The 23,715-nt window shown below is 54.3% G+C and overlaps 3 protein-coding genes across 11 annotated transcripts in view; 1 reads left to right on the plus strand and 2 right to left on the minus strand.

The window, feature by feature from the left end:
* ANKS3 (ankyrin repeat and sterile alpha motif domain containing 3) overlaps positions 1-8,761 on the plus strand; it is a 34,070-nt gene extending 25,309 nt beyond the window's left edge. For 3 of the 5 annotated variants that reach the window (XM_045571325.1, XM_036410235.2, XM_045571328.1), the window contains 8 exons: positions 1,882-2,058; positions 5,618-5,742; positions 6,223-6,364; positions 6,819-6,991; positions 7,357-7,442; positions 7,942-8,025; positions 8,233-8,323; positions 8,404-8,761. In XM_045571325.1, coding sequence (XP_045427281.1) covers positions 1,882-2,058; positions 5,618-5,742; positions 6,223-6,364; positions 6,819-6,991; positions 7,357-7,442; positions 7,942-8,025; positions 8,233-8,312 — 867 coding nt within the window. In that variant the 3' untranslated portion in view covers positions 8,313-8,323; positions 8,404-8,761. The remainder of the gene's footprint in view (positions 1-1,881; positions 2,059-5,617; positions 5,743-6,222; positions 6,365-6,818; positions 6,992-7,356; positions 7,443-7,941; positions 8,026-8,232; positions 8,324-8,403) is intronic. The other 2 variants (XM_045571326.1, XM_045571327.1) reach the window with 2 other exon arrangements.
* A 257-nt stretch (positions 8,762-9,018) lies between these two features.
* Positions 9,019-11,914, minus strand: NUDT16L1 (nudix hydrolase 16 like 1). Of its 5 annotated transcripts, none has more exons than XR_004983003.2 (4): positions 11,618-11,914; positions 11,214-11,544; positions 10,284-10,506; positions 9,019-9,304 (listed from the first exon to the last, which is right to left on the minus strand). XR_004983003.2 is itself a non-coding variant. In XM_045571333.1 (4 exons), exons 1-3 carry the CDS (start codon positions 11,780-11,782, stop codon positions 10,285-10,287), a joined length of 642 nt encoding a protein of 213 aa, XP_045427289.1. In that variant the 5' UTR covers positions 11,783-11,810; the 3' UTR covers positions 9,019-9,304; positions 10,275-10,284. The 5 variants fall into 5 exon arrangements, 4 of the variants coding, with proteins under 4 accessions (XP_045427289.1, XP_036266170.1, XP_045427288.1 ...); XM_045571333.1 differs by having other exon boundaries at positions 10,275-10,506; positions 11,284-11,544; positions 11,624-11,810; XM_036410277.2 differs by having other exon boundaries at positions 11,284-11,544; positions 11,618-11,808.
* A 3,581-nt stretch (positions 11,915-15,495) lies between these two features.
* The window catches only part of MGRN1 (mahogunin ring finger 1), a 45,763-nt gene continuing 37,543 nt past the window's right edge, over positions 15,496-23,715 (minus strand). The window contains 5 exon segments of the mRNA XM_036410250.2: positions 15,496-17,068; positions 17,070-17,091; positions 21,294-21,392; positions 22,689-22,734; positions 22,902-23,019. Coding sequence (XP_036266143.1) covers positions 16,843-17,068; positions 17,070-17,091; positions 21,294-21,392; positions 22,689-22,734; positions 22,902-23,019 — 511 coding nt within the window. The 3' untranslated portion in view covers positions 15,496-16,842.

A 23,715-nucleotide genomic window follows, 5' to 3' on the forward strand; every position in this document is an offset into this window, starting at 1 on the left:
TCTCCTTCCCCTTTGTTCTGGAGTCACGGGGGATGCTAACAGTTCATTTGAGATGGTAAGGCTCATAACAAGGATTTAATGCATGTCTGTGCTGTGTTAGGACATACAAGGTTGGGGGCCACTAGGAGAACTACCTGGGATTAGGTGACCTCAGTAGAAGCCTCTGTGTAGCAGGTGGGGGAGTTTCAAATCTTGTGAGGGAAGTGGCACAGATTGAGAGTAGAAGCTGGAATCATGGGGCAGAGAGCAGTTTAGATACAGCCACATCAGCTGCAAGACTTTCAATGTTACTTTATTTTTGGAGCAAAGGGATTTGTCTAAGGTTCTATAACTACTTAGTAACAGAGCTGGGATATGAACCCAGCTTCGATGACCCCAAAGCTCATGCACTCTTCCTCTACCCATTATTATTATTTTTTTTAATCCTCACCCAAGAATATATTTTTTCCATTGATTTTTATAAAGTATGGGAGGGAGGAAGAGAGAGAAACATTGATGTGAGAGAGACACATCAATTGGTTGCCTCTCAGATGCACCCAACTTGGGCCAAGGACCAAACCTGTAATCCAGGTATGTGCCCTTGACTGGAAATCAAACTTTCTGCCTTTCATGTGCTGGCCAACACTCCTAACCACTGAGCTGCACAAGCCCAGGGTCTTTTTTTCATTCCCATTTCCCCACCCCTCTCCCCTTTGGTAACCATTAGCTTGTTCTCTATATCTGTAGTCCTGTTCCTGTTTTGTTCGTTTATTGAATGAAATCATATGGTATGTCTTTCTCTGACTTATTTTACTTCGCATAATATCTTCTAGGTCCATCCATATTGTTACAGATAGCAAGATTTCACTCTTTTATTTTTTTAAATATGTTTTCATTGACTTTTTTCTTTTCAGAGAGAGAAGAAAGGAGAGGGAGAGATTGAAACATCTATGAGAGTAACATTGATTGGCTGCCTCCCACATGGCTCCTACTGGGAGTCAAGCCCACAAAAGGGCATATGCCCTGATTGGGAATTGAACCAGTGACCTCTTGGTACACTCAACCAACTGAGCCATATTGGCTGGGTAGATTCTTTTCTTTTTTATTGCTGAGTAATATTCCATTGTATATACATACCACATCTTTTTTATCTATTCATCTGTTGAATACGTAGGCTTTCATATCTAAACTGTTTATTAGTAACTAGAGGCCCAGTGCACAAAATTCTTGCACTTGGGGGGAACCCTTAGCCTGGCCTGTGCCCTCTCATTGTCCAGGAATCCTTAGGGGATGTCTGACTGCCAGCTTTGGCCTGTGCCCCATGGGGAGCAGACCTAAGCTGCCAGGTGGACATCTTAGTGCTGCTGTGGAGGCAGGAGAGGTCCCACCACTGCTGCTGAGCTCACCAGCCATGAACCTGGCTTCTGGCTGAGTGGGCCTCTCCCTGTGGGAGTGCACTGACCATGGGGAGCTCCTGCATTGAGCATCTTCCCCTTGATGGTCAGTGTGCATCATAGCAACCAGTTGTTCCCCTGCTCGGTCATTTTGCCTATTAGCCTTTTATTATATAGGATACTGCAGTGAATATAGTGGCACGTACATATTTTTGAATTCGGGTTTTTTTCTTCAGATAAATACTCAGAATAGGGATTTGATAGATCATATGGCAGCTCTATTTTTAATTATTTCAGAAATTTCCATATTGGCTGCACCAATTTAGAATTCCACCAATAGTGTCTGAGGGTTCCTTTTTCTCCAGTTACTCACCAACAATTTTTATTGACTTATTGATGATAGCCTTTTTGACAGGTGTGAGGTGATACCTCATTGTGGTTTTAATTTGTGTTTCCCTGATGATTAGTCTTTCAGTGTTACTTTAAACACACACACCTCTTGCCACAGGATTCAGATAATGCACGTAAAAGCTCAGCTCGCAAGCAAACTAAAAGTTATATGAAGACCAAGAATCGCTACAGCAACAGTGACAACCAATGGCCTCCCAGCACTGGGACTTCTGGGGCAGCCTGTTCCCCAGGACCTACCCCTCAGACTGAGAGGTTCCCCTATGCAGGACCCCAGGTAAGACCATTGGTGAAACTGGTAGTTACATTCTGTGATTTGTGAGGTATTTATTTTGGGCTTTCAGTGGGCCAAAGCACTGTTCCCCTAATGACCTGTAAAGCTTCTTGGGCTAAGAGAATCCCTAAGGTCGGAGGTGCTGGTACTTCCCATAGGAGAGATCCGTCTCCCTTTGATTACCGTGCTCATTTCCATACTTGACTCAGCCCCCTGAGCTTTCAGGAGATGCAGAGACAAAGTGGCACATAGTAATGGAGATTGTTATTTCTGCCTTCCTCATTATGGACCACTCTGGCTAAGCAATGTCTTGGGGTTTATAAAAGGCAAAAGATTTATGCGATCTGAAGAGAAACCAGAGTGTCTTGGGGTTTATAGATGTGACATAACAGCTCAACTGTTTAATGTGTGTTTATCGAGTTCTCTTGCCCTCAGAGGGTGTAAGTGATACAAGATGAAATACAGGTAAGTACTTGCCATTTATTTGTTCAAGTCACAGCTCTGCTGTTCACTAGAAGCCTATGATTTTGCTGGCTTCTCCTTGCCCCACCCCATCCCCTGGGAGCTGTCTCCAGGGCCTGTATTCCCAGGTTCTGCAAGCAGCTGCGCCACTCGAGTCCTTAAATGCATGTTGATTGGAGAGTTGTTTAATCTTAAAAAGCTGTTTCAGAAAGTAGGTTGAAGAAAATGATGGAGTAACAGCTTTTGAAAATTTGCTCCTCTGTTAAAGGCAAAAGCCATCAGAATCACCTTTTTCCCAGAAACTTGTGAATCAAACCAAAGGCTTGCAGCAACCTGGACAGTGTTTATTCCAGAGAAACAACCGACTCTTTTAGCATTTTAACCTGCCCTAGTCCCATTCTTCCACTCTCCAATGCCACGGTAGCTGTGACAGCCACTGGGAGGGGGTAGAACAGAGCTGGAATGCTTTCAGAGTTTCATTCCAAAGAATTGGCATTACTAGACTATATGATGGTTCCCTCGAAGACATGCTTATTATAAGACCATATTAATGATTCTCTCTCATCAATGTTTCTAACTGTCCCTCTCCTTTCCTCTCCGTAAAAAATCAATAAAATATATATATTTTTAAAAAGACCGCATTATAAGACTTAGAGCTTATCTCCTCAACAACAGCAGTCCTCTCATTGGAGGATGTGAATTGAAAATGATACAGGGCCGAAGCCGGTGTGGCTCAGTGGATAGAGCGTCGGCCTGCGGACTGAAGGGTCCCGGGTTCAATTCTGGTCAAGGGCATGTACCTTGGTTGCAGGCACATCTCCAGTAGGGGGTGTGCAGGAGGTAGCTGATCGATGTCTGTCTCTCTCTCTCATCAATGTTTCTGGTGTCTATCCTTCTCTGTAAAAAAATCAATAAAATATTTTTTAAAATAATAATACAGGGAAATGTTTGGACTTTGCAGCTGTCTGAGGTATTGGATAACAGCTTGGGTGAAAGATTAACCACAAAGCTTAAAAGGAAAATCTGGGGAAGGTGTCCATATGAGTTTTGAAAAGCTCTGACCTATTCCTGGGAATCTAGAGGCCACACATGGTGCTCAAGACTGTATATGGTCAAGAGAACCTGAGAGTACCTCGGATGATTTTGAGTTTTGAGCAAGCAGGGAGCAAAGGCTAGGATAGAATTGCCATTTGCCTGGCTGAGTGCAGAATATGTGCCCCAACCAGCATACAGAGCTGTTCAGCAAAGGCTGGGAGGTTTATTGGTTTTGGTGTTTAGGAGATCTCTGTCCAGTCCTCAGCTGATCACTAAGCTAATTGAGTAGAGACTTCAGTAGCCACAGACCAGAGAGAATACAGACAACAAACCACAGAGGGAGGAGAATTAGATCTCCAGAGCTGCCGTATGAAAATGTCCAGTTTTCAACAGAAAAAATATATGCAGAGCACAAGGAAGAAAAAGTAATAAATAGTAAGAAAAGGCAATAGTAGAAGCTGTCCCTGAGGAAGTCCAGATATTGGAGTTAAAGTCAAAGATTAAGTTTTTAAAAATACGTTTCAAGAGCTAAAGGAAACTGCATCTAAATAGAAAATAACAAAGTGATGGAAATAAAAATGAGCTCAATAGAAATTCTGGAATTGAAAAGTATAATAACTGAAATGAAAATTTCACCAGAGTGGCTCAAGAGCAGATTTGAGCACACAGAAGAATCAGAAAACTTGACATAGACCAGTTGAAATTATCCAGTTTGACAAACAGAAAGAAGAATGAAGAAACATGAGCAGAAACCTGTGAGCCACCATCAAGTATACCAACATGCACATACGGTATTCCAGGAGAAGAGGGAGAGGAAAGCAGAAAAAATGCTTAAAAAAAAATAGCCAAATCTCCCAAATTTAATAGAAACATGAATCTGCACATCCAAGAAGCTAAATGAACTCTAAGTTAAACTCAGGTCCACACCTAGACCAACAGCTATCAAAAAAAAAAAAAAAGAGAGAGAGAGAGAGAGAGAGAGAGAGAGAGGGGGGGGAATCTTGAAGATTAATGACTCATTGCCCCCAAAGGATTTGCAGTAATATTAATAGCCAAGGGGGGTGGTGGTGGTTAGATATGTACACAGATAATAATTAAATTAAAAAAAAGGACCCCCTCCCCCCCGGAAAAAAAAAGATTAATGGCCAATTTCCCCATCAGAAACCAGAAGGACATTTGACAAAATAAAGTACTGAAAGAAAAATAACCAAGAATGCTATATTCACAAAAACTGCCCTTCAAAAGTGAAGGGGAAATTAAGACCAGCCCCAGCTAAACAAAGTCTAAGAGAATTTGTTGTTAGCGGATCCGCCCTAACTAAAGTTGTCCTTCAGGCTGAAATGAAAAGACTTTAGATCCAAAGACACAAGTAAGTGTTTCTGACTCCTTGCTCTCTCAGGGCACAGAGAGGAGGGGGCCTTCTGCCTGCAGTCAAGTCGCTGTCCCATTGCTAAACTTGGGGGATCAGCTGGGCTCAGATCTCCCCCTTAAAAGCGATCTCACAGCCCCACTAGTGTGGCTCAGTGGTTGAGCATCTACCTATGAACCAAGAGGCCACAGTTCAATTCCTGGTCAGGGCACAGGCCCAGGTTGCAGACTGTATCCCCAGTAGGGGGCGTGCAGGAGGCAGGTAATCAATGCTTCTCTCTCTTCCTCTCCCTTTCTCTCTGAAATTAATAAAAATATATTTTAAGCCGAAATCGGTTTGGCTCAGCGGTAGAGCGTCCATCTGCGGACTGAAAGGTCCCAGGTTCAATTCCGGTCAAGGGCATGTACGTTGGTTGCAGGCACATCCCCGGTAGGGGGTCTGGAAGAGGCAGCTGGTCGATGTTTCTCTCTCATCGACGTTTCTAGCTCTCTTTCTCTCCCTTCCTCTCTGTACAAAAATCAACAAAATATATTAAAATATTTATTTATTTATTTATTTTGAAAAAATTAAAAGCGACCTCACGAATGCACACTTAGCAGTAGAAAAGTGGCTCCACCTTATATCATGTGCCTTTTTTTATCCCCATGTCTTTGTGACCTGCCCGTTCTCTGACCTGTGCTGGCCTCTGCCCACTAGGACCTTGCCACACTGTTGGAGCAGATAGGGTGTCTGAAGTACCTGCAGCTGTTTGAGGAACAGGACGTGGACCTTCGAATCTTCCTGACTCTCACTGAGAGCGACCTGAAAGAAATCGGCATCACGTGAGTCCGGAGGGGCCACCTGTGGCTGCATGGCCCTTGTTTCTGGGATCGTCTGATGTTGCAGCTTTCCAACATTTGGAAAGAGCTGCCCGCTCTGGAGGCCAGCTGTCTTCTCCATTCCTAGATGTAGATGGTCTGAGTCTTGTGGCTCCTCAAGCTGGCCCGGCTCAGTGCTATATTCAGGGAATCCAGACACTTTCTGCCTGTTCACTTTTGAGAACTTTCCAAGTTGGCAAACAGCCTGGACCAGCTGGCTAGGTCCCTGCTTAGTGAAAGCAGCAGCCCGGCTGGGACAGGGACCCTATACAGAGGGGCTCCAGAGAGGTCATCACTTCTTACAACCTTTGTTTCTGTCCTCTGCTGTAGGTCCTGGGACTACCCTCCCCCTTCAAGGATCTTTCCTAGGGAAACCATGGTCTGTGGAGCTTTCAGGCACATGGCAAATGCTGATCCAAGTTCTTTCCGCATTCCCCCTGATAGGTTGTTTGGACCCAAGAGGAAGATGACTTCTGCCATTGCCCGCTGGCACAGTAGTGCCCGCCCCCCCAGTGATGCCCTGGAGCTGGCCTATGCCGACAGGCTGGAAGCTGAGATGCAGGAGCTCGCCATCCAGCTGCACAAAGTAGGTGGAGGCCAGGGGGCGGGAGGGCATGTGCAGAAATGGCGAGAGATGACTATAGAGACACACACCTGCGGAGTGATATGACAGTGAGGGCAGTGATATGACAGTGAGGGCAGAAAGCATGACAGGGGAGATATGCAGGCAGGCCTACAGGAAGAGGCCCAGAAAGGTTTGGGACATTAGGTGGAGGTCAGGTGGATGTCCACCGGAGAGAAGAGAGGGTTGAGGCCAGAGAACAAGAGGCATGGACCCCAGTGGGGTCACAGGGAGGGACCCAAAGCAGGGGAGGCTCCAAGGTAGAAACAGGCCTCCCATTCCAGGAGGGACCAGCAGAGACAGAGGATGGGGTGGTTCCCAGCCATGGCCTGGGGGCCTGTGTCTCCTGCATCCTTGGCCAACTTGCCTGCCCCATCTGCTGGCCTGCCACCCCCACCTCCCACCTCTCCCTCTCCAGCGCTGTGAGGAGGTGGAGGCCATGCGGGGCCAGGTATCCCAGGAGCAGGAGCTGCGGGCTGTGGTGGAGAGCTGCCTCCTGGAGCAGGACAGCACCCGCAAGGACATCCTTGCCCAGCTGCAGGAGACCTGGGCCCTGGCCCAGGATGCTGCTCTCATCCTGGACCAGCTACAGTGAGTAGGCACCTGAGTTGATCGAATTCCCTCCAGATTTTTCAATCAAGGATTTGCTTTCAGGGCCTCTTGAGTCACTCCTTGCGCCCCTTCTCCCCCTCGCCCCCCAATTTCACTCTAGCTGTTCCTCCCTCCAATGTACACCAGGCAGAAGTAGGGCTATGAAAATCTGCATACCCTATGCAAGCTCTCCGCCTGGGTCTCAGCGAGAGCTTGTCAGGGAGGTTGGGTGAGCTTGCCAAGCCCAGGAAGGTGGGCTGTGAGGACACTCGAAGTGGGGATGTCTGCCATCCCCTGCCCTCCGGGACCATGGAAGGCAGTTGCCAGGCTTTCCCCTTACCAGCCCTTGGTCTTGTGTTCTGCAGAGCCTGTCAGGCTGAGCTGTCAGCCCGAGTGAAGCAAGACGAGTCCCCTCTGGGGGCCGCCCTAGGCCCAGCCCTCCCTACAGCTGGTAAGGAGAGCATGTCCGGGGCCAGGACTGGGCAGAGGTGCCTCCTCAGGCTGGGTTTTACCACTTATCTCAATGGTTATCCCATTTACACTCCCAGATCCCTTTGCAAACACAATCCCAGACTCGAGGGTGAGGGCATGCTGCCCTCCTCAGCCCATTTCCTTAATGTCCCTCCTGATGGTTGGAGGCAAATCCTTGGGCCATTGTGACTGTGCTATCCAAGACCTTAAGTGACTTCTGCAGCCCCCAGTTGGAGCCCAGGCTGGTCCACCTCAGGGCGTAGCCTCACAGGAGGCCAGTGACCCCCACACTTCCTTTCCCGGGGCCAGGCCCTGACCAGCAGTTACTGCGTTGGGCAAGCAAGCAGAACCTATTTTGATGTAACAAGGGGGTCACACAGGCACTGACAGTTGGGTGGGTCTCCTGGTCACAGCAGCTCAGGACAGAGGCAGGGCCTGTGAGCACAGACCCCAGGCTCACCCAGCCTTCTGCCCCATAGACTCCAAAGGCTGGCAGGCCTCCCTGCAGGCCCTGAGCCTCCCCGAGCTGTCGGGAGCATTGGAGGACCGAGTTCATGAGATGGGTGAGTCTCTGGGAGGACAGCCAGTGACCCTCGCCCCTGCCCAGGGACCAGTCAGGAGTAACAGGAAGAGCCCTTAAGCTTAGACCCCTAGGGCAGCCCCACTACGACCTACTGACCTTCCAGGTCATCTATTACTAGTACCCCCCAGGCACCCCTCCTTCCCATTGCCGCCCACATTTGCAAAGCCGCCTCTATTCCCATCCTCAGGACGAGTGCTGTGCTCGGTGACCCAGGGCCTGGAGAAGCTGCAGGCACTGAATGGGAAAGAGAACTGGCGGGAGCCTTAGTCTGAGGGATGGTGAGTATCAGCCCAGGCCCCAACCAGGGATAGCGGGGTCTGCTGGGAGCTGAGCCAACGCCCAGTTCTTTCCTTTTCAGAACCTGACGTTGGGTGACTGATCCACCCTGAAGCTGTGTGCCCGAAGACAGGAGGGCAGTGAGTGGGCAGTTGCAGCAGCCCAGGTCCCAGCTGGGGCCAGAGGACCGGCCCTCGGGAGCAGCTGGCAGAGACAGGACCAGGCTGTGGCCGGTGCCAGGCAGCAAGGCCCCCACAGAAGCAGGACGAGGGCCTTGCCCTGAACCTGGTGGTAAGGCCCAGAGCAGACAGGACCTTGGGGAGAGAGCGTGTCCCCATACCGCGCAGATGCCACACTCAGATCTGCCCTGATGGGTGAGGTTGGGCGTCTGGGCAGCATATGTCATTTGCTGGAAAATAAAATGTAAGATCAGCTGGTGAGGGGCTCAGTTCTGGTCACACAGCATGTAGTACTGCCTAACATAGAGCAAGGGGAAAGCCATGCCAGGACCCCCAGCTCCAGCAACTGGCTGGGACCCAGGCTTCCTTGCCAAGACAGAGAATACTGTGCTTATAGGGGTGCTGATTGGTGACCCCTCCTACCCCATGGTCCCCAGCAGCTAGGGCTCTTTGCTCAGAGCCCCCGTGATTCAATAGAAGCTAAGCAGGCCCCCATGCCCCAGGAAATGAGAGAGGAGCAAAGTACAGGTATTTTATTTACAGAGTGGAGTGCCTTTGCCCAGTGTGGCTGCTTCATCAGGCTCTAAGGTGGCACAGATGCCCGTGCTGGGCAGGCAGCACCGCTTTTCTTAGGCTGGGGAGGCACTGTGGAAACTTTCCAGTAGCTTCACTGAGTTGAGCCAGACTTGGGGCCATAGGAGACTGCCAGTGGTGACCTTCCTGCCGGTGGTGGCTCTGCTGTTGTCATTCTGCACACTTGACGGTTATTTCCAGACCATCTCTGGGAGCTGCCTGTAGATCATACTGGGAATGGAAAAGCACAGGAAAGATCAACAGGCTCAGCCTAGTGGTAGAGCCACCAGGATCACAAAAGGGGCTTCTCTGGATGGTCTCAGCACAGAAGCCCCAGACCAAGCCGACAGCCCAGAGGGGTCCATGGCTGCGAGTGTCACATGGGAACAGAGAGGTGGACAGCAACCCCACCTCAGACAGGAGGCCTGTGACAGCGTAACTGAATGGTGCCAGTGCTCTTGGACTTGGCCCTCTCTAAGTCTTGGGTAGTAAGAGAAGGAAGGGGACAGCCTCCTGAGCCCTGCCTTGAGCCTGCAGTCAGGACCAAAGAATTACGCAGCAGAGGAACCACTTTCCTGTCCCTTCAACAGCTCCATCTATTAGCTGGGCCCATGACCCTGACTGCCCTTGGGGACCAAACACCCATAGTTCATACAACACAGAAAAGGAAATCTAAGCCTTTTACTATGGGAAAGGGACCTGAGGTGCCGGTGGAAGGCTGGGGCTCCCTCGGGGTTGTGTTCCATCCCCATCTTAGTAAAGCTAAGAACTAAAATTAACAGCACAACATCCTACCCAAACTGGCTCTCCTGGAGGCCCCGAGGTGCTGGCACAGAGGCAGGATGCAGGAATGAGTCAACTGACACAAAGGCACCTCCCTTGAGAGCTAACTTCTTATTGGTCTAAGTGTCTGTGCCATCTATCAACTTGGAAAATCAGGCAGTGCCTGCGCCTCCACCAGCCCATGAGACTCTCGGGTTTGAGCTCAAGGTGAATAAGACTGTCCTGAGCCTGGACAGCCAGGCCCACCCCCTGCTGACTAACCTGAGAAGGTCCCACCTGGCCCTGTGACTGCTTGAGGCAGTGGAGATAAGATGCCCACTGGCCCCATGCAGTCAGAAAGGATTACACACACGCGCACACACGATATCAGCCTGTCTCAGCCCCTGGGCACAGAGCCAGGGGAGGGCAGGCGCAGTACCGGAGCAACCTCAGGAAGAAGATGGGAGCAGCTTCTCCAGGGCCTTCTTCTGCTTCTCGGTGGCTGCAGCCACAGCCTCAGCCAGCTTTTCCTCAGGCATCATGTTGAGCACCTTGAGGGCGAAGAGGAGCTGGTACTTAGCCGTGCTGATGAAGGCATTGCTCAGGAAGTTGGGAAAGCCACCGACTCGGTCCTTCTGGGTGTATAGTGGGACCCGCACCAATCCCAGCACCTGCACAAAAGGGGATCAGAGTTGGGGCCAGGCCCCTACACTAATAGCACAACCCTGTTAGGAGTGGCCTGTACGCTGCTGGGTCAGGGGAAGGAGAAGGGAAAGCAGGTTGCCAAGGATAATGGGAGACCATGGCAGGTCTGGTGAGGCAGAAGCCAGCCACCTCCTCCCCAAGCAAGTTTCAGGGCCACCTCATGCACCTCCCACCCTCTGCACCCTCATGTTCCAGCCTCCCACCCGCTGGCGAAAAGCCCCCCCCCCTCCCATCCGCACCCCATGCTCCCCCTTGCAGGTGAATCCCCAACAAAGCAACTGTCACTCCCAACCCTTCCAGACCCTAACACCCCCACATTACAAGAGCCCTCAACCCCAGCACCATGAGAACCCAACCTTCAATCCCAGTTCCTCTTTCTGCCCTTCAACTTCCCACCTCCTCCAGCAGGTCCCGCCCCTCCCATCCCCCCAACCAATCCCACTCCCAACCCATCCCCCCCAACCAATCCCACTCCCATCCCATCCCCCCAACCAATCCCACTCCCCACCCCCAGGATTGGCAATGGCAGGCAGCAAGGCGGATGGAACACAACCCCGAGGGAGCCCCAGCCTCCCACCGGCACCTCAGGTCCCTCTCCCTACCCCGAGGCTGCAGTAACCCCCCCACCACCACCACCCAGCCCTGCCAGGGGACCCTCAGGAGGACGTGTTACCCATCGGTGCCTTCCGCAGGGCCAGAGCCAAACCCCGGGGTGGGGGGCGGGCCCCGGGCGGCGGCCCCACCTCCAGGCCGTGGTCGCGCGAATGAACCGCGCTGATCTCCACGGCGTGCAGCTGCTCCAGCGTCAGCTGCCGCGCGTACAGGTGGGCCACGACGCGGTGCGGGCCCTCGGTCAGGTGCGAGCTCAGGTAGTCGGCCTCGGTGAGGCGCAGGCAGCCCAGGCCCAGGCCCAGCACCCGGTTCAGTCCGTCCTCCAACGACCAGAAGCGCCGGTCCACGAAGCCCCCGGGGAAGCCCAGCAGCCCATCGAAGCGCATCTGCATCTACAAGGGAGCGCCGGGTCACGGGCGCGGGTCGAGCGGCGTCCCGCCCACATCCGCCCGCCCGCGTCCTCACCAGCACCGAGAAGCGCATGGGGATGCGGCCGAAAAGCTGCCCGGGGTTAGCGGCGTACAGCATGGCGTGGCACGAGTGGCTCCAGCCCGGCCCCAAGCGCATCGCCTCCACCCGGCTGATCTGCTTCAGCTCCGGTACCGCAGCCGACATCTTGTTACTACCCATGGCGCCGCGGCTCCGCCCCTTAGGCGCGTGCGCTGGCCCGTCCCCGCTGCGTTGGCCAATCCGCGGGCAGCCGCGTCCCCTCCACCAATCGCTGGCGCGCTTCCGGACAGAGCCCCACCGCGACGCGTCGTTGAGCGGCGCAGGGGCGTGTGCAAAGGGAGGGCCGGCGCGTACCGCGGCCCGCACCCAAGGGCCTCGGAAACCGGACGCCAGCCCAGCCCGGGCACTCGAAACCACAACGCCCGGCAGGCGGCGCGCCAGCCGAGCTCCACCTCGGTGGCTGGGACTTTGGGCTTTCAGTCCGCTGCGTGCGGAGCCGGCGAGGCTGGGGCTGAGGAGGGCAGCTGGGACTGTGAGAGGGGCAGCAGGTCCTCCAAAACCACGTCGCCCTTGGCGAGGCCGAGTCGCGTGCCTTCCCCCAGCGCCTCCTTGGGCACGTGGGCGCCTCCTGCCTCTTCCCTACACCCTCCCTTCCCCCCTTCAGGCACACTAGCTCCACAGTCCTGGGGGCCTACGCCTGCAAAGCACTCCAATCCAAAGTCACTGCTGGTCTGCCTGACTCCATATCAGCAGGAAGGGCAGGCCTGGGGAGCTCCTACTGCCCCACAGCGCAGCCCTGGCTGGGGGTGGATGAAGCCCCGGGACTCCTCACACCCAGTTGGCTAGAGCCAAAGTGACTTAAGTCCCGGACTGGGAGCTTCCAGACCCAATGCCCCAAGTGTCCTCCAAGTCAGGCCCCATATGCCAGGTACTGTTGGAGGAAATAGGGTCTCCCCAATTTCCAGAGGAGGAGGAGGAGCCTGGGCTCAAAGGGCAGGCTTTGCCTTAGGGCACTCCATTGTTGGCGATAGAGTCAGGATCCTACCCTAGATCTCCACCCTGTCTCTTGCTCAGTGTCCACGACAGAAAACCCGCCTTCTGCCTCACTTATCCCAGAAGGAAGCCGCTGGGGTTCTGAGTCCTGGTGCGCCCCACTCCACCCACTGGCCCAAGCTCCATTTGCCTCCCCATGGTGAGCATAGATCTGCTGAGTGAAGAAACTCAGGATGGGTACCATGGGCACAGCCTCGGGAGAGCCAAGCATTGAGGTCAAGGCCTGGCACAGGGAAGGCTGCCCTGAGCAGAGCTGAGGAGGAGAGGAGAGGTGGCAGAGGGCAGGCAAGGGTTGGTGGGATCCACCAGAAACTCACGTTTGGCCTAGGGTGTATTCTATCAGCAGATGTGGGAAATAAGGACTCAAAGAGGGAGGCCCTCTCCCCAGCTGTGGCCCTCTGCCAGTCAGGGCTCAGAGGAGCAGCTGCAGCTGACAGGCCAGGTCCCAGGCAAGTATGTGAAGGGGAGGGGTGTGAAGGGGAGAGGTCTGAGGGGAAGGGTCCAATCAGAGGACCCTATCTCCAGGGCCAGGGTGCAGCAGGGGGCACCGAGGAAACACACCCCGTGCCCAATCCCTCCCTGACACCAGGCATTAATGAACAAGGTAGGTCCGTTTGGGGAAGTCAGGAGGGAGATCCAATGTTGCCCATTCACAAACTCACCTGACTGAGCATCTTCCTTCCCACACTGGCACAGCCAAGGGTGGCAGTCCGTCCTTGGGGCAGGGATTGGCCAGCCGAGAGCAGTTTCCATTCTCTAGTGCCTGAGTTGAAGAAGGGCCCAGTGGCCCTGGCCAGTGTGGCTCAGTTGGAGTGTTGCCCAGGAAACCAAAAGCTCATGACATACCTGGGTTGTGGGTTCGATCCCTGGTCTGAGTGCATGTGGGAGGCAGCCGGTTTATATTTCTCTCTCACAAGGATGTCTCTCTCTCTCCCCCTTCCTGTCTGTCTAAAATCAATAAACAGCCCTGACCAGTTTGGCTCAGTGGATACAACGTTGGCCTGCAGACTAAAAGGTCCCAAGTTTGATTCTGATCTAGGGCATGTACCTTGGTTATGGGCACATCCCTGGTAGGAGGTGTGCAGTAAGCAGCTGATAAATGTTTCTCATAGTTGCTTCTAACTCTCCGTTTCTCTCTGTAAAAAAAAATAATTAAAATAAAATAAAATCAGGCCGGGACCGGTTTGGCTCAATGGATAGAGCGTCGGCTTGGGGACTGAAGGGTCCCGGGTTCGATTCCGGTCAAGGGCATGTACCTTGGTTGCGGGCATATCCCCCGTAGGGGGTGTGCAAGAGGCAGCTGATCGATGACTCTCTCTCATCGATGTTTCTAACTCTCTATCTCTCTCCCTTCCTCTCTGTATAAAATCAATAAAATATATTTTTTAAAAAATGTTTAAAATAAAATAAAATCAATAAACATATCCTTGGGTGAGAATTAAAAAAAGAGAAGAGGGCTGGCTGGCGTAGCTCAGAGGTTGAGCTTTAACCTATGAATCAGGAGGTCGTGGTTCAATTCCTGGTCATGGCACATACCTGGGTTGCGGGCTCAATCCCCAGTATAGGGTGTGCAGGAGGCAGCCAGTCAATGATTCTCATTGATGTTTCTATCTTTCCCTTTCTCTCTCTCCCTCTCTCTCTCTCTCTCTCTCCACACACACACACACACACACACACACACACACACACACGCCCTGTTGCAGTCCGGGAGCCCTCGGGGGGATGTCTGGCTGCTTCAGAGGTTCCTGCCACCACCACTGCTAGGAGTCCAGCTTCTGGCCGAGCAGCACTCCCCTGGGGAACACACTGACGCGTCTCCATCCCGGTGGTCAGTATGCCATAGCGACCGGTCATCCCATGTTCAGTCGATTTGCATAGTAGCCTTTTATTATATAGGATACACACACACAAAGAGGTCTGTGGAGGTAACTTGAAATTGTGTTTGCAAAAAAGCTGGGGGTGGAGGTGCAGTGCTGCCTGGCATTCTGGGCACCAGCTTTTCCCTCCTGGGAAACCATTCACCAGGCAGGGAAACTGGAGCCAAGCAGAGGGCTCCCAGCTGGGCTCCAGCATCATGGCAGCCAAACCTGCCCCTCTAATCCACTCTCCACCTGACATCAGGAGTAATTCTCTGGCTTAAAATCTCTTTTCTTAGAATAAGCCTCTGATTGCCCCTACGAAGTCTTACAGAATCTGCAACCAAATCCCAGTTCAGACACTTCGGCCGCGTGTACTTCTTTCCACTTAGTGGATATCCCAAGCTCACTCCTATCTCTGGGCCTTTGCACTTGTTGTGCCAGCTGCCAGACTATGGGCTAAATTAAATCCCCGTGTGACCCCATCTTGTCACCTGCTGACTCTTCCTAATGATAACCAAATCTGGGAAGATGTAGATTTACTTGTGCAGAGTCTCACTGACTAGAACACAACTTCCCAGGGGCCTGGACCTTGTCCATCTTGCCTTCTGCTGGCACACAGTAGGTGGTCAGGAAACATCTATGGGATGAATCGGCGGCACAGAACATGGCGCTGAGGGCCACAGCAGCCTCTCACAAACCTGGAGGCCTGGCTCCTTCTCCACCTGCTCAGAAGACGGAGCTGAATCCCCTGAAGCCATTCGGTCCAACCCAAGAATCAGCACCGTGGCCACAACAGGCCCTCACTCCCTCCTGGTGTCAGACCTCAATGATGTCTTACACATGAAACGGGCTGTGGCCACAAACTGGTGCTCCACTGCTATAAGGGTGTCAGGACCACCACCAGCCACTCCGCAGTCCTGCCTCCTGACCGAGGAACAGGCGAGATCCTGCAGTGCTATGTGGAAAAAGGAATGAACAGGATATTGCTGCATGATTTTATTACTATAAATATACAGTAAAAACGAACAAAAACTAGCCAATCAGAATACATCAAATGATAACATGTGTAAGTCCAAGACAGGGTAGTCTGCATCCTGTCCTTCGGAGTTCTGGCACCAATGCCAATGGCGAGGCCAGGGAGTTGGTGGGTGATGAGGGCGAGAGAGACAGCCAGCCTGTATGTGTGCACATGTGCACCCATGAGTACGCCAGTGGGCGGGAGGGGAGGGGAGACAGGGGAGCCAAGTGGCTGAGGAAGGTGGCCCGAGTGTGGCCGAGAGCTGTGCATAAGGCAGCGTTCTGCTCACAGCCCACCGGAGAGAGAACAGGACCCTATGGACAAAGCCCCCAGCCATGTGGATGCTCCCAGACCATCATCCTCAGAAAGCGAGCTCCTCTGCACCCACTAATCCAAGGCCCAAAAGTACTGGCCCTTGGGGAGCTGCACAGACCCACCCACCCACCAGGCCAAGGTCCCTGCTCGGGCAGCCTGTGCCTCCTCTGCTTTTCTATTGCCCAGGTGGTTTATCTTCAGAAAACGACAAGACCACTTCAAATGGGACCTTCTCCAGGAGGCAGGTCCCATCACGGGAGCCCCAGACAGAACAAATCAAAGAGGAACACCAGTGACATTTAAATGACACAGAGGGAGCAGAAAGGTTGCTCAGATCCCTCCCTGAACGGGCGGACAAGCTGAGGGGAAGCCCTCCACCTGGAGGGGTCTGAGGACGTGTGCAAAGCCACCTCTGAGAAGGTGCAGGGGCCACTACACCGACTGCTGCCAACAGGCTGTGCACTGCCCCCTGCCCCTGGGAAGAGGCAGGCCCAGAACCAGACCTGGGCCTGAGTGCAGAACCCAGGCTGCCGCAGGGCCGCAGGGCAGGGCTGCGAGCTACAGGAGACAGCCCTGCACCAAAGGGCCTGGGCGGGAGGGGAAGCAACAGGGGACACAAAGCAGCAGTGCCAGCCAGGCCACGGACTCAGGGGAAGGGCACAGGCACCGTTTCCTTCATTGACCGTGACTCGGACCCACTTCCTTTCCTTTCCCAACAACAAGCCCCCCAGTCATACCCCCTGTGAGATAGTTCTTCACCCCCCGACAAATTCTCTCAGGTGTCAACTCCCACTGGCTGGGGGCTGGATAAAGCCAATCTGGGACAGGTGGGTGGCCAGCCTCCAGCCCCAGCAACTCAGCCAACAAGACATTTGGGGGAACTCAGGGCTCAGTGCCTGAGGCAGAAAGGGGCTGTCCTCCATCGTGTACCATTTACAAACACAGAGACGGCAGGAAAAGGTTTGTCAGAGGGGACAGTCCTCTGTGCTCTTCAATCAAGGATCGCAGGGCCCCCTGGAGCAGTGGCTATGGAGGGTGCACAGAGGAGAGGCCAGGGGTCTCAATGGAGTCCAGACAGCCCCTTGGCAAAGTCTGGGGAGCTGAGGGCTCCATGCTGCCAGCCTGGCCAGGCTCTCAGAGTTGAGTCCGTCGGTGGCCTCCACGTCAGGACTGGGGCCACCAAACAGAGGCAAGGTGGGGCCAGTGGTGAGGAGGCTCCGGCGTCTCCGCAGAGGTGGGCCTTCCTGCAGAGGGAGCAGAGGGAGGAGGGTCAGGCTTGGACGAGTCATCCCGCCTCACCTGCTCCCTTCACCGCTCCAGCTCCGGGTTCCCACAACTTCAAAGCCAGAAGGGCGGGCAGCCAGCACCCCCTCTGCGCATGCAGTCTGTGGCCCGGCGGCAGCTGTAGCCCTGGGACGAACAGGGCACCTTGGCTGCTGACCCCCGGCCTCCCTGACGAACCCAGGCTGGGATCAGCCAGCCCCAGGCAGAGTGAGTGGACGCACAGCCAGCGCTCAGAGCAGACCCAGGCGCCTCGCCTGCCCCCCTCAGAGCCCTGCTGTTCCCACAGGCGCCTCCCCAAGTGTGAGGTGCTCTGTGCCCGGACAGGGTGCGCCCTTGCTCGGGCGCTGGGGCGAGGAGCCCTGACGGGGGCTGCAGCAGCAGAGGTCAGCACACTTCTCAGAGCTGCAGAAAGCATGGTCACCACCCAGCCACTTGAACGTGGGCTCCACTGGCGTCTTCACGTAGCAAACCGAGTGCGTCTGCCACCAGTCGCCTGTGACACAGACCCTCGGGTGAGGGGACTGCTCCCTGGGGCGCTGTGGTGCGCGCAGAGGCAGCTCTGCCGGGGGAAGGGCATCTCCCTGTAGCTCTGACCTGTTCCTGCTTCTGCAAGTTTTACCTAAATTGCAACACTGAACATCTTCCAGGGCGGAGGCTGGGACCAGTGATATCAAAGGGCAGGACCCTGCCCCGGCTGCTGTGGCTTAGTCGGCTGAGCGTCTCCTGTGCACCAGAGGGTCACTGGTTTGAATCCTGGTCGGGGCACATGCCCAGCTTGCAGGCTAGATGCCCAGAATGGAGCGTCAGCAGCCAATCGGTTTCTCTTTCTCCTTCTCTCCTTTCCTTTTTCTCAAATCAATAAAAACATTAAAAAAAAAAAAAAAAAAAAAAAAAAACTTCCTCTGTTTCAATAGAGGGTAAGATTTGTCAGAAAAAATGTGTGAGGAGGACAGAGGTTTGTGTGGGAATGTAAGAGCAGCCGTCAAAACAAGTGGACAGACACCACAGCGTGGGCTCAGGGCAGCTGACCGGGAGGAAGGTCGGCACCAGCCTGGCCTGTGTCTCCGGAAACCCAGGGCCACCGGAGCACCAGGCTCTGTACCATCAGCCTCCCCAGAGCCACCAATGTCATATGAAGGAGGGGAAGGGGCCCCGGCACATATGGCCCAGGCCTCGGGGTACTCCTGAAACTGCCTTCTGTAAAACGTCTGCTTGGTCACCCAGGTAGGAGGCGCCTCCCTATCAGGTGGGGAGTCAACCTCATACGGCTTCCTGGTAGACTGACATGAGTGCTGGTGGTGTTACGGAAGGTTCCAGAGGTGGGTAGGACGACAGTTTAGTAGCAGCAATGATGGGATCTCAGCTCGGGTGGGGTCCCCCATTTCTGGGGCCCTAAACGCTGGAACAGCCTGACTGGGCAGCCTGGTCCCAAAGGAAGAATTTCTGACCCCAAAGCCAGCATTGAGCCCCCCAGGACAAAGGTGCTGGGCGCTGGGAGAGCTGGGATTTAGAATCCAGGACCCAAGGGAAGACAGGGATGTGGAAGAAGCTGGGGAATGGGGAGGAACCGCCTGGAGGGAGCGGGAGAGGGAGAGGCAGCTGGGAGATTTTCTTTTTAACCCCTGCCAAGGATGCCCCTCAGAGCCACCCACCAGGAGCATGACGGTGTCACGTACCAGCTTACTCCTCGATGCCAACAGAACAGGAGTTGGGCGCCTGGGCTGTGGAGAGACGAAAGCCTGGTTAGCAAAGGCTCGTCAGACAGCACACCCACAGCACATGCACTGACGTTAGGACAAGGGCCCTGAGGGGGTGGGACTGGACATGAAAACCCACACAAACCGATGTGCTGGAGCAGAAGGTGGGTACTGGCTGAAAATGCATCTCCTGAAAAAGAGTCCTGGGACAATTCTTACACAGAGGAAGCCCGTGGAAGGACTGGGGGGCCGGGCAGTGCTGAGCCCTGCTGGAAGGTGGGGCCAGGAAGGGCTGTGGTGACAAGGTTTTCCATTTACGGATTCCCCCAATGCCAACATCAACACGGAACACTCAGAGTCACTAAATAACGTTTCATCCCTCCGGAGTGGCTGTGCAGTTTTTATAAAGAATGAAGACACCCCAGTGTGCGTGTTCACATTCTTAAACTCACACGTGAAAGATGCTCAGGTTTGGCTCAGTGGATAGAGCATCGGCCTGCGGACTGAAAGGTCCCAGGTTTGATTCCTTGTACCTTGGTTGCGGGCACATCCCCAGTAGGGGTGGTGCAAGAGGCAGCTGATCGATAGCTCTCTCTCATCGATGTTTCTAACTCTCTATCCCTCTCTCTTCCTCTCTGTAAAAAAAACAATAAAATATATTAAAAAGAAAGGAAGGAAGGAAGGAAGGAAGGAAGGAAGGAAGGAAGGAAGGAAGGAAGGAAGGAGCTAAGGATCTCACCTAACTGAAACAAGCCAGTAGCGGAGTAGCAGGCCCAGCCTGTGACTAGGAGAGATGGATGTGTGCCCACACAGTGCGCGCCTCTGTGAGGACCGCTCCACCCCCGCTGCAATCAGTGGTGCTAACAGCACCGCCTCCTCTGAGCTCTGAGAGGTGCTGAGAACCCACCCGGCCCTGTGGGCGGACAGGCGCAGAGCCAGGGCGGGGCCGGGCTCAGGAGCCGGATACTGCCCACCTCACTGTCCCTCAGACCTGAATGCAGACTCAGGCCTCTCCTCTACCACTTCCACAGCAACTGCTTCCCGCCCCACAGGTGAGCTAGAGGCCCAGGGACTCAAGGGCCAGAAGTCCTGTCTCACCTGTGGGCTGAGCCCAGCAGCTATGGCCCGTCCCAACCCTGCAGACCCTGAGCTTTCTTGGGCCATTCGAGGAGCGAAGGGTGAGGGTGGCACTGCACAGGCTGTGTGGGATCTGGCCTTACAGATCAGGCCTCACACTCAGGCATGTCCAGCTAGGCCCTAAGGGGCGATGGCTCTGGCCACTTCAGAAGCCCTTTCACTGTGCCTCAGAGGGGGCTTGTGGGTTCTGAGCCTCCTGTCCACCCCACACTGCAGCTCAGGCCAAGGACTCTGGGCCCGAGGAGGCCAGAGTGGAGGCTTGTGGCTCCAGAAAGCCCAGTCCCTCTCCTGGCCACCTCAGCCCAAATCTGAATCACAATGAAACACTTGAAGTCCTCTCAAAGAACTTACTGGAATTCTGTCACTAAGGGATGCTTTTACCGTGGGCGTCCCTATGGGCAGGCCCATATGTGCCACCGAACCAACAGCTGTCCTGCTTCCTCACACACCTGGTGACCCTCTGTCTGCAAAGCCACTCGCTGCTGATCCAGAAGCCAGGGTGGGGGCAAGATGCCCTTCCAAACCAAAGCACGTCACAATCCCCAATGCTCAAGCCAGGTCACCAGGGACCAGACAGCAATGGCTCCAGGGACAGGCAGGAGCTGGCTCTCTAGGGGCAATGCAACTATTTATTTTGATTCCAGAACCTCAGATGGTATCCTAGCAGGTGCCAGCATGAGCATCTGAAAGCCCCCCACTTCTATCCCCCATCTGTGGAGCCCAGGATTTGAAGCAGAGGATTCTGGCCCAGAGGAGCAGAGAGCAGGGCGGCTGAGGCCAAAGGGCCCTGGGAAGAAAAGAGAAGAGAAGCAGGACTGTTCCCAGCTGCCTCGAGCCTTGCTGGCACCCAACACAGCAGCCCGCCCTGCTGCAGCCCGCTGCGGGTGCACTGCCTCACCAGGGACTCAGGCAGGTGGAGGAAGGCTGGTGTCAGGCCGAAGGCAGGAGGTGGCTTTGTTCATAGCTCCCTGGGGCAGAGGCCCAAACATGCCAGAGCCATGGATGTAGGAAGATACGGCAATGGCAGGAGATGAATCAGGAAAAGGACCGTGTCCTTAAACAGCCTTTCCTGCCTTCCTGAAGCTGAGCTGGCTCTGAGCAAAGAGGCCTTGGCACAGGCTCTGACAAAAGAGCCGGGAGCTGCAGGAGGGGTGACGATGCAAACAGCCTGGCTGTGTATGGGGACTGACGGAAGGAGAATGAACTCAGAGCCAGAGGGAGGGGGCAGGCTCCCCACAGGTCAGCCCCTCCCTGAGTAGTCAGGGCACCAGTAGGCCCCCAACGCCATGAGGATGGTCACAGCACCACCCCAGGCTGAGAGCTATTACCTGGAAGGTAGATGTCGGTAGGTGGGCCAGGCTGGCAGCAGCCACAGGGCTCAGGGCTGCCATCCTGGAGGACGTTCTCAATGGAGGGCACACGGCTCCCTGCAGAGGAGAGAGCAGGTGAGGGGCGGCTGGGCCACTCCTCTGACTGAGACCCCCGGGAGCCCACCTTTCCTCCCGAGGGCACTGCAGCTGCGGGGGCCCCAGGTCTCCTGACTCCCCCTCTGCTCTCCCTGGACCCCATTCTCCCTCTATCTTTTCTCACACCCTCAGCATGGGCTTCCGTTTCATTTTATCATTAAAAAACGCCCAAGTTTAAAAAACAAGATAAAATGGTAGCAGATGTAACTCTCCTGTTCATCCTCCTGGGTGAGCAGGCTGACAGCCCTTGGTCCTGCATGAACACTCCCATGGGCCCCCAGTGCGGCTGTTCCTCTCCCACATCAGCTCAGCCTCAGGCCTGCACTGTTCTCTCCGAGAGCCAGGGGTCCGGACCCTGTGACCAGGCACAGCAGGGGGCTGCCCAGGCCCAGCACATGCTTTGCACCAGCAGGAAAAGCCAACCCTGAGGGAGGTGGGGAGCCAAGGTCTAAGAGACAGAAAGAATGGCACGGTACTTCAAGGAACAGACATCCCTAAACCCGGGCACCATCCGTGGGGTGCAGGGCTGTTCCTGGAAGGGGTGTGGGTCCCCACAGTGCAATGCTGGCCAAAGAAGAAGGGATCACAGCAATGGAGCGTCTGCAGGTTATTTTGGGGACCTTTACCAGATTGCAGGCTTGGGGGGCAGCCAGCAAGGGCCGCTTCTGGCTCTGTTACCTCTAAATTAAGTGGCCTTGGCCTCCCCCAAACCAACCCTGGGCTGTTTCCTCATCTGTCCACACTGGGAGAGAGGACCAGGACAGCAGAGATGGCGTCTCCCCAGTCAGCAGAGGGAAGCACCTCCCTGTGTCCCACAGCCACTGCGAGGTCAGGCAAGGCCATCCCCTGGCTCAGAGCCAGCACAGGGGGTGGGCGGCTAGGTCCTGACCCTGCAGGCTGCTACGTACTAAACTTCCCGTCAGGAGAGGAGCAAGCCCCCTCATCCCGCACGGGAGACCTGGACCAGCGGAGCCCTCTGCCCACAGAGGGTGGCTCTCTCCAGGTGCTGGCAGGACCACCGAGGGTGGGCACAGCCAAGGCCAGGCCGGGAGAGCTGACCATGCGCAGAATGATCCGGGTGGGATATAAAATGGCCACTCCTCCCCGATGCCGATGGCAGGAGGGAAAGCCAGGCGTGGCTGCGGGCTGTGCTGAGACACTGAGCAGTGGTTCCCAGGAGAAACCCTGGGGCATCTGAGCTGGAGACTCTGCCCTCCCAGACAGGATCAGAACCTCTCCATGAGAAAAGGGGCTCACCTTGCTTTAGCGATGACCTCTCATCAGCCTCCTCCGTGAGGAAACTCTAGGAGACAAGGGAAAATGAGCCTGGAGTCTGGTGCCGACCGCCACTGAGTGATGGCAGGCAGGCCGGGCACACCAGGAAACAGGTCTCAGGGGCAAACAGCAGGGAGTGGGGACTCAGAGCTCAGGTGGGCAGGACCAAGGAGGGGGGACAGGGCGGGAACTCACCTCTGGGGAGCTGCTTAGCACCAGCCCAGCCCCGCTCGGCAGGGGAGGGGCGTCCGGGTTCTGGGCGAGTTTCTCCTCGTCCTCTTCGTGGATGGGGGACGATGGGGACCGCAGGGTGCTGGGCAGAGAGGAGGGTAGAAGACAAGTGGCCTCACCAAAGCCGCTCCACGAGAGGGAGCTGTGCCTGCAGCTGTGGGCACAGGAGACGTACCTAGGTACTAGCCAACTGGGCACCAGCTAGCGGCATGGAGACTGTCCACCTGGGCACTTGCAGAGGCCTAAACACGGCTTTTTATTTTTATTTTACTTTTTATTTTTTTATTTTATTTTTTTAAACTCAACCATGCCTTTTTCTTGGGATTTTTTTTTTAAATAAGTTTTTATTGTTCATATTATTACAAATGTTCCTTTTTTCCCCCCCACCATTGCTCTCCTCCACCAGGTTCCCACCCCACCCTCTGCCCTTTCCCCACTCCCCATTGTCCTCATCCATATGTGCACAGTTTATGTTCAGTCTCTTCCCACGCCCCCCTCTCCCTTTTCCCCCAAGAATCGTCAGTTCACTCCCCTTCCATACCTCTGATTCTATTATATTCAACAGTTACTATTGTTCATCAGATTTTTTTTTTAATTCCCTTGGTTTTTAGATTCACTTGTTGATAGTTATGTATTTGTTGTTCATAATTTTTATCTTTGTTTACTTTCTCTTCTGAAAGAACCCCCTTCAGCAATTCATATAATTCTGGTTTGGTGTTGATGAACTCCTTTAGCTTTTTTTTATTAGTGAAGCTCTTTATCTGACCTTCGATTCTGA

This window comes from Pipistrellus kuhlii, unplaced genomic scaffold (genome assembly GCF_014108245.1).
Source record: "Pipistrellus kuhlii isolate mPipKuh1 unplaced genomic scaffold, mPipKuh1.p scaffold_m20_p_4, whole genome shotgun sequence".
In the NCBI taxonomy this organism is placed as follows: Eukaryota; Metazoa; Chordata; class Mammalia; order Chiroptera; family Vespertilionidae; genus Pipistrellus; species Pipistrellus kuhlii.

Coding starts and splice junctions, on each gene's coding strand:
- NUDT16L1 (XM_036410277.2), bottom strand. CDS start 11,782: ATGGGTAGTAACAAGATGTCGGCTGCGGTACCGGAGCTGAAGCAGATC. Junction 11,545..11,617: donor CCATGCGCTTCTCGGTGCTG/GTGAGGACGCGG, acceptor GCTCCCTTGTAG/ATGCAGATGCGCTTCGATGG. Junction 10,507..11,283: donor CGCGCGACCACGGCCTGGAG/GTGGGGCCGCCG, acceptor CCTTTTGTGCAG/GTGCTGGGATTGGTGCGGGT.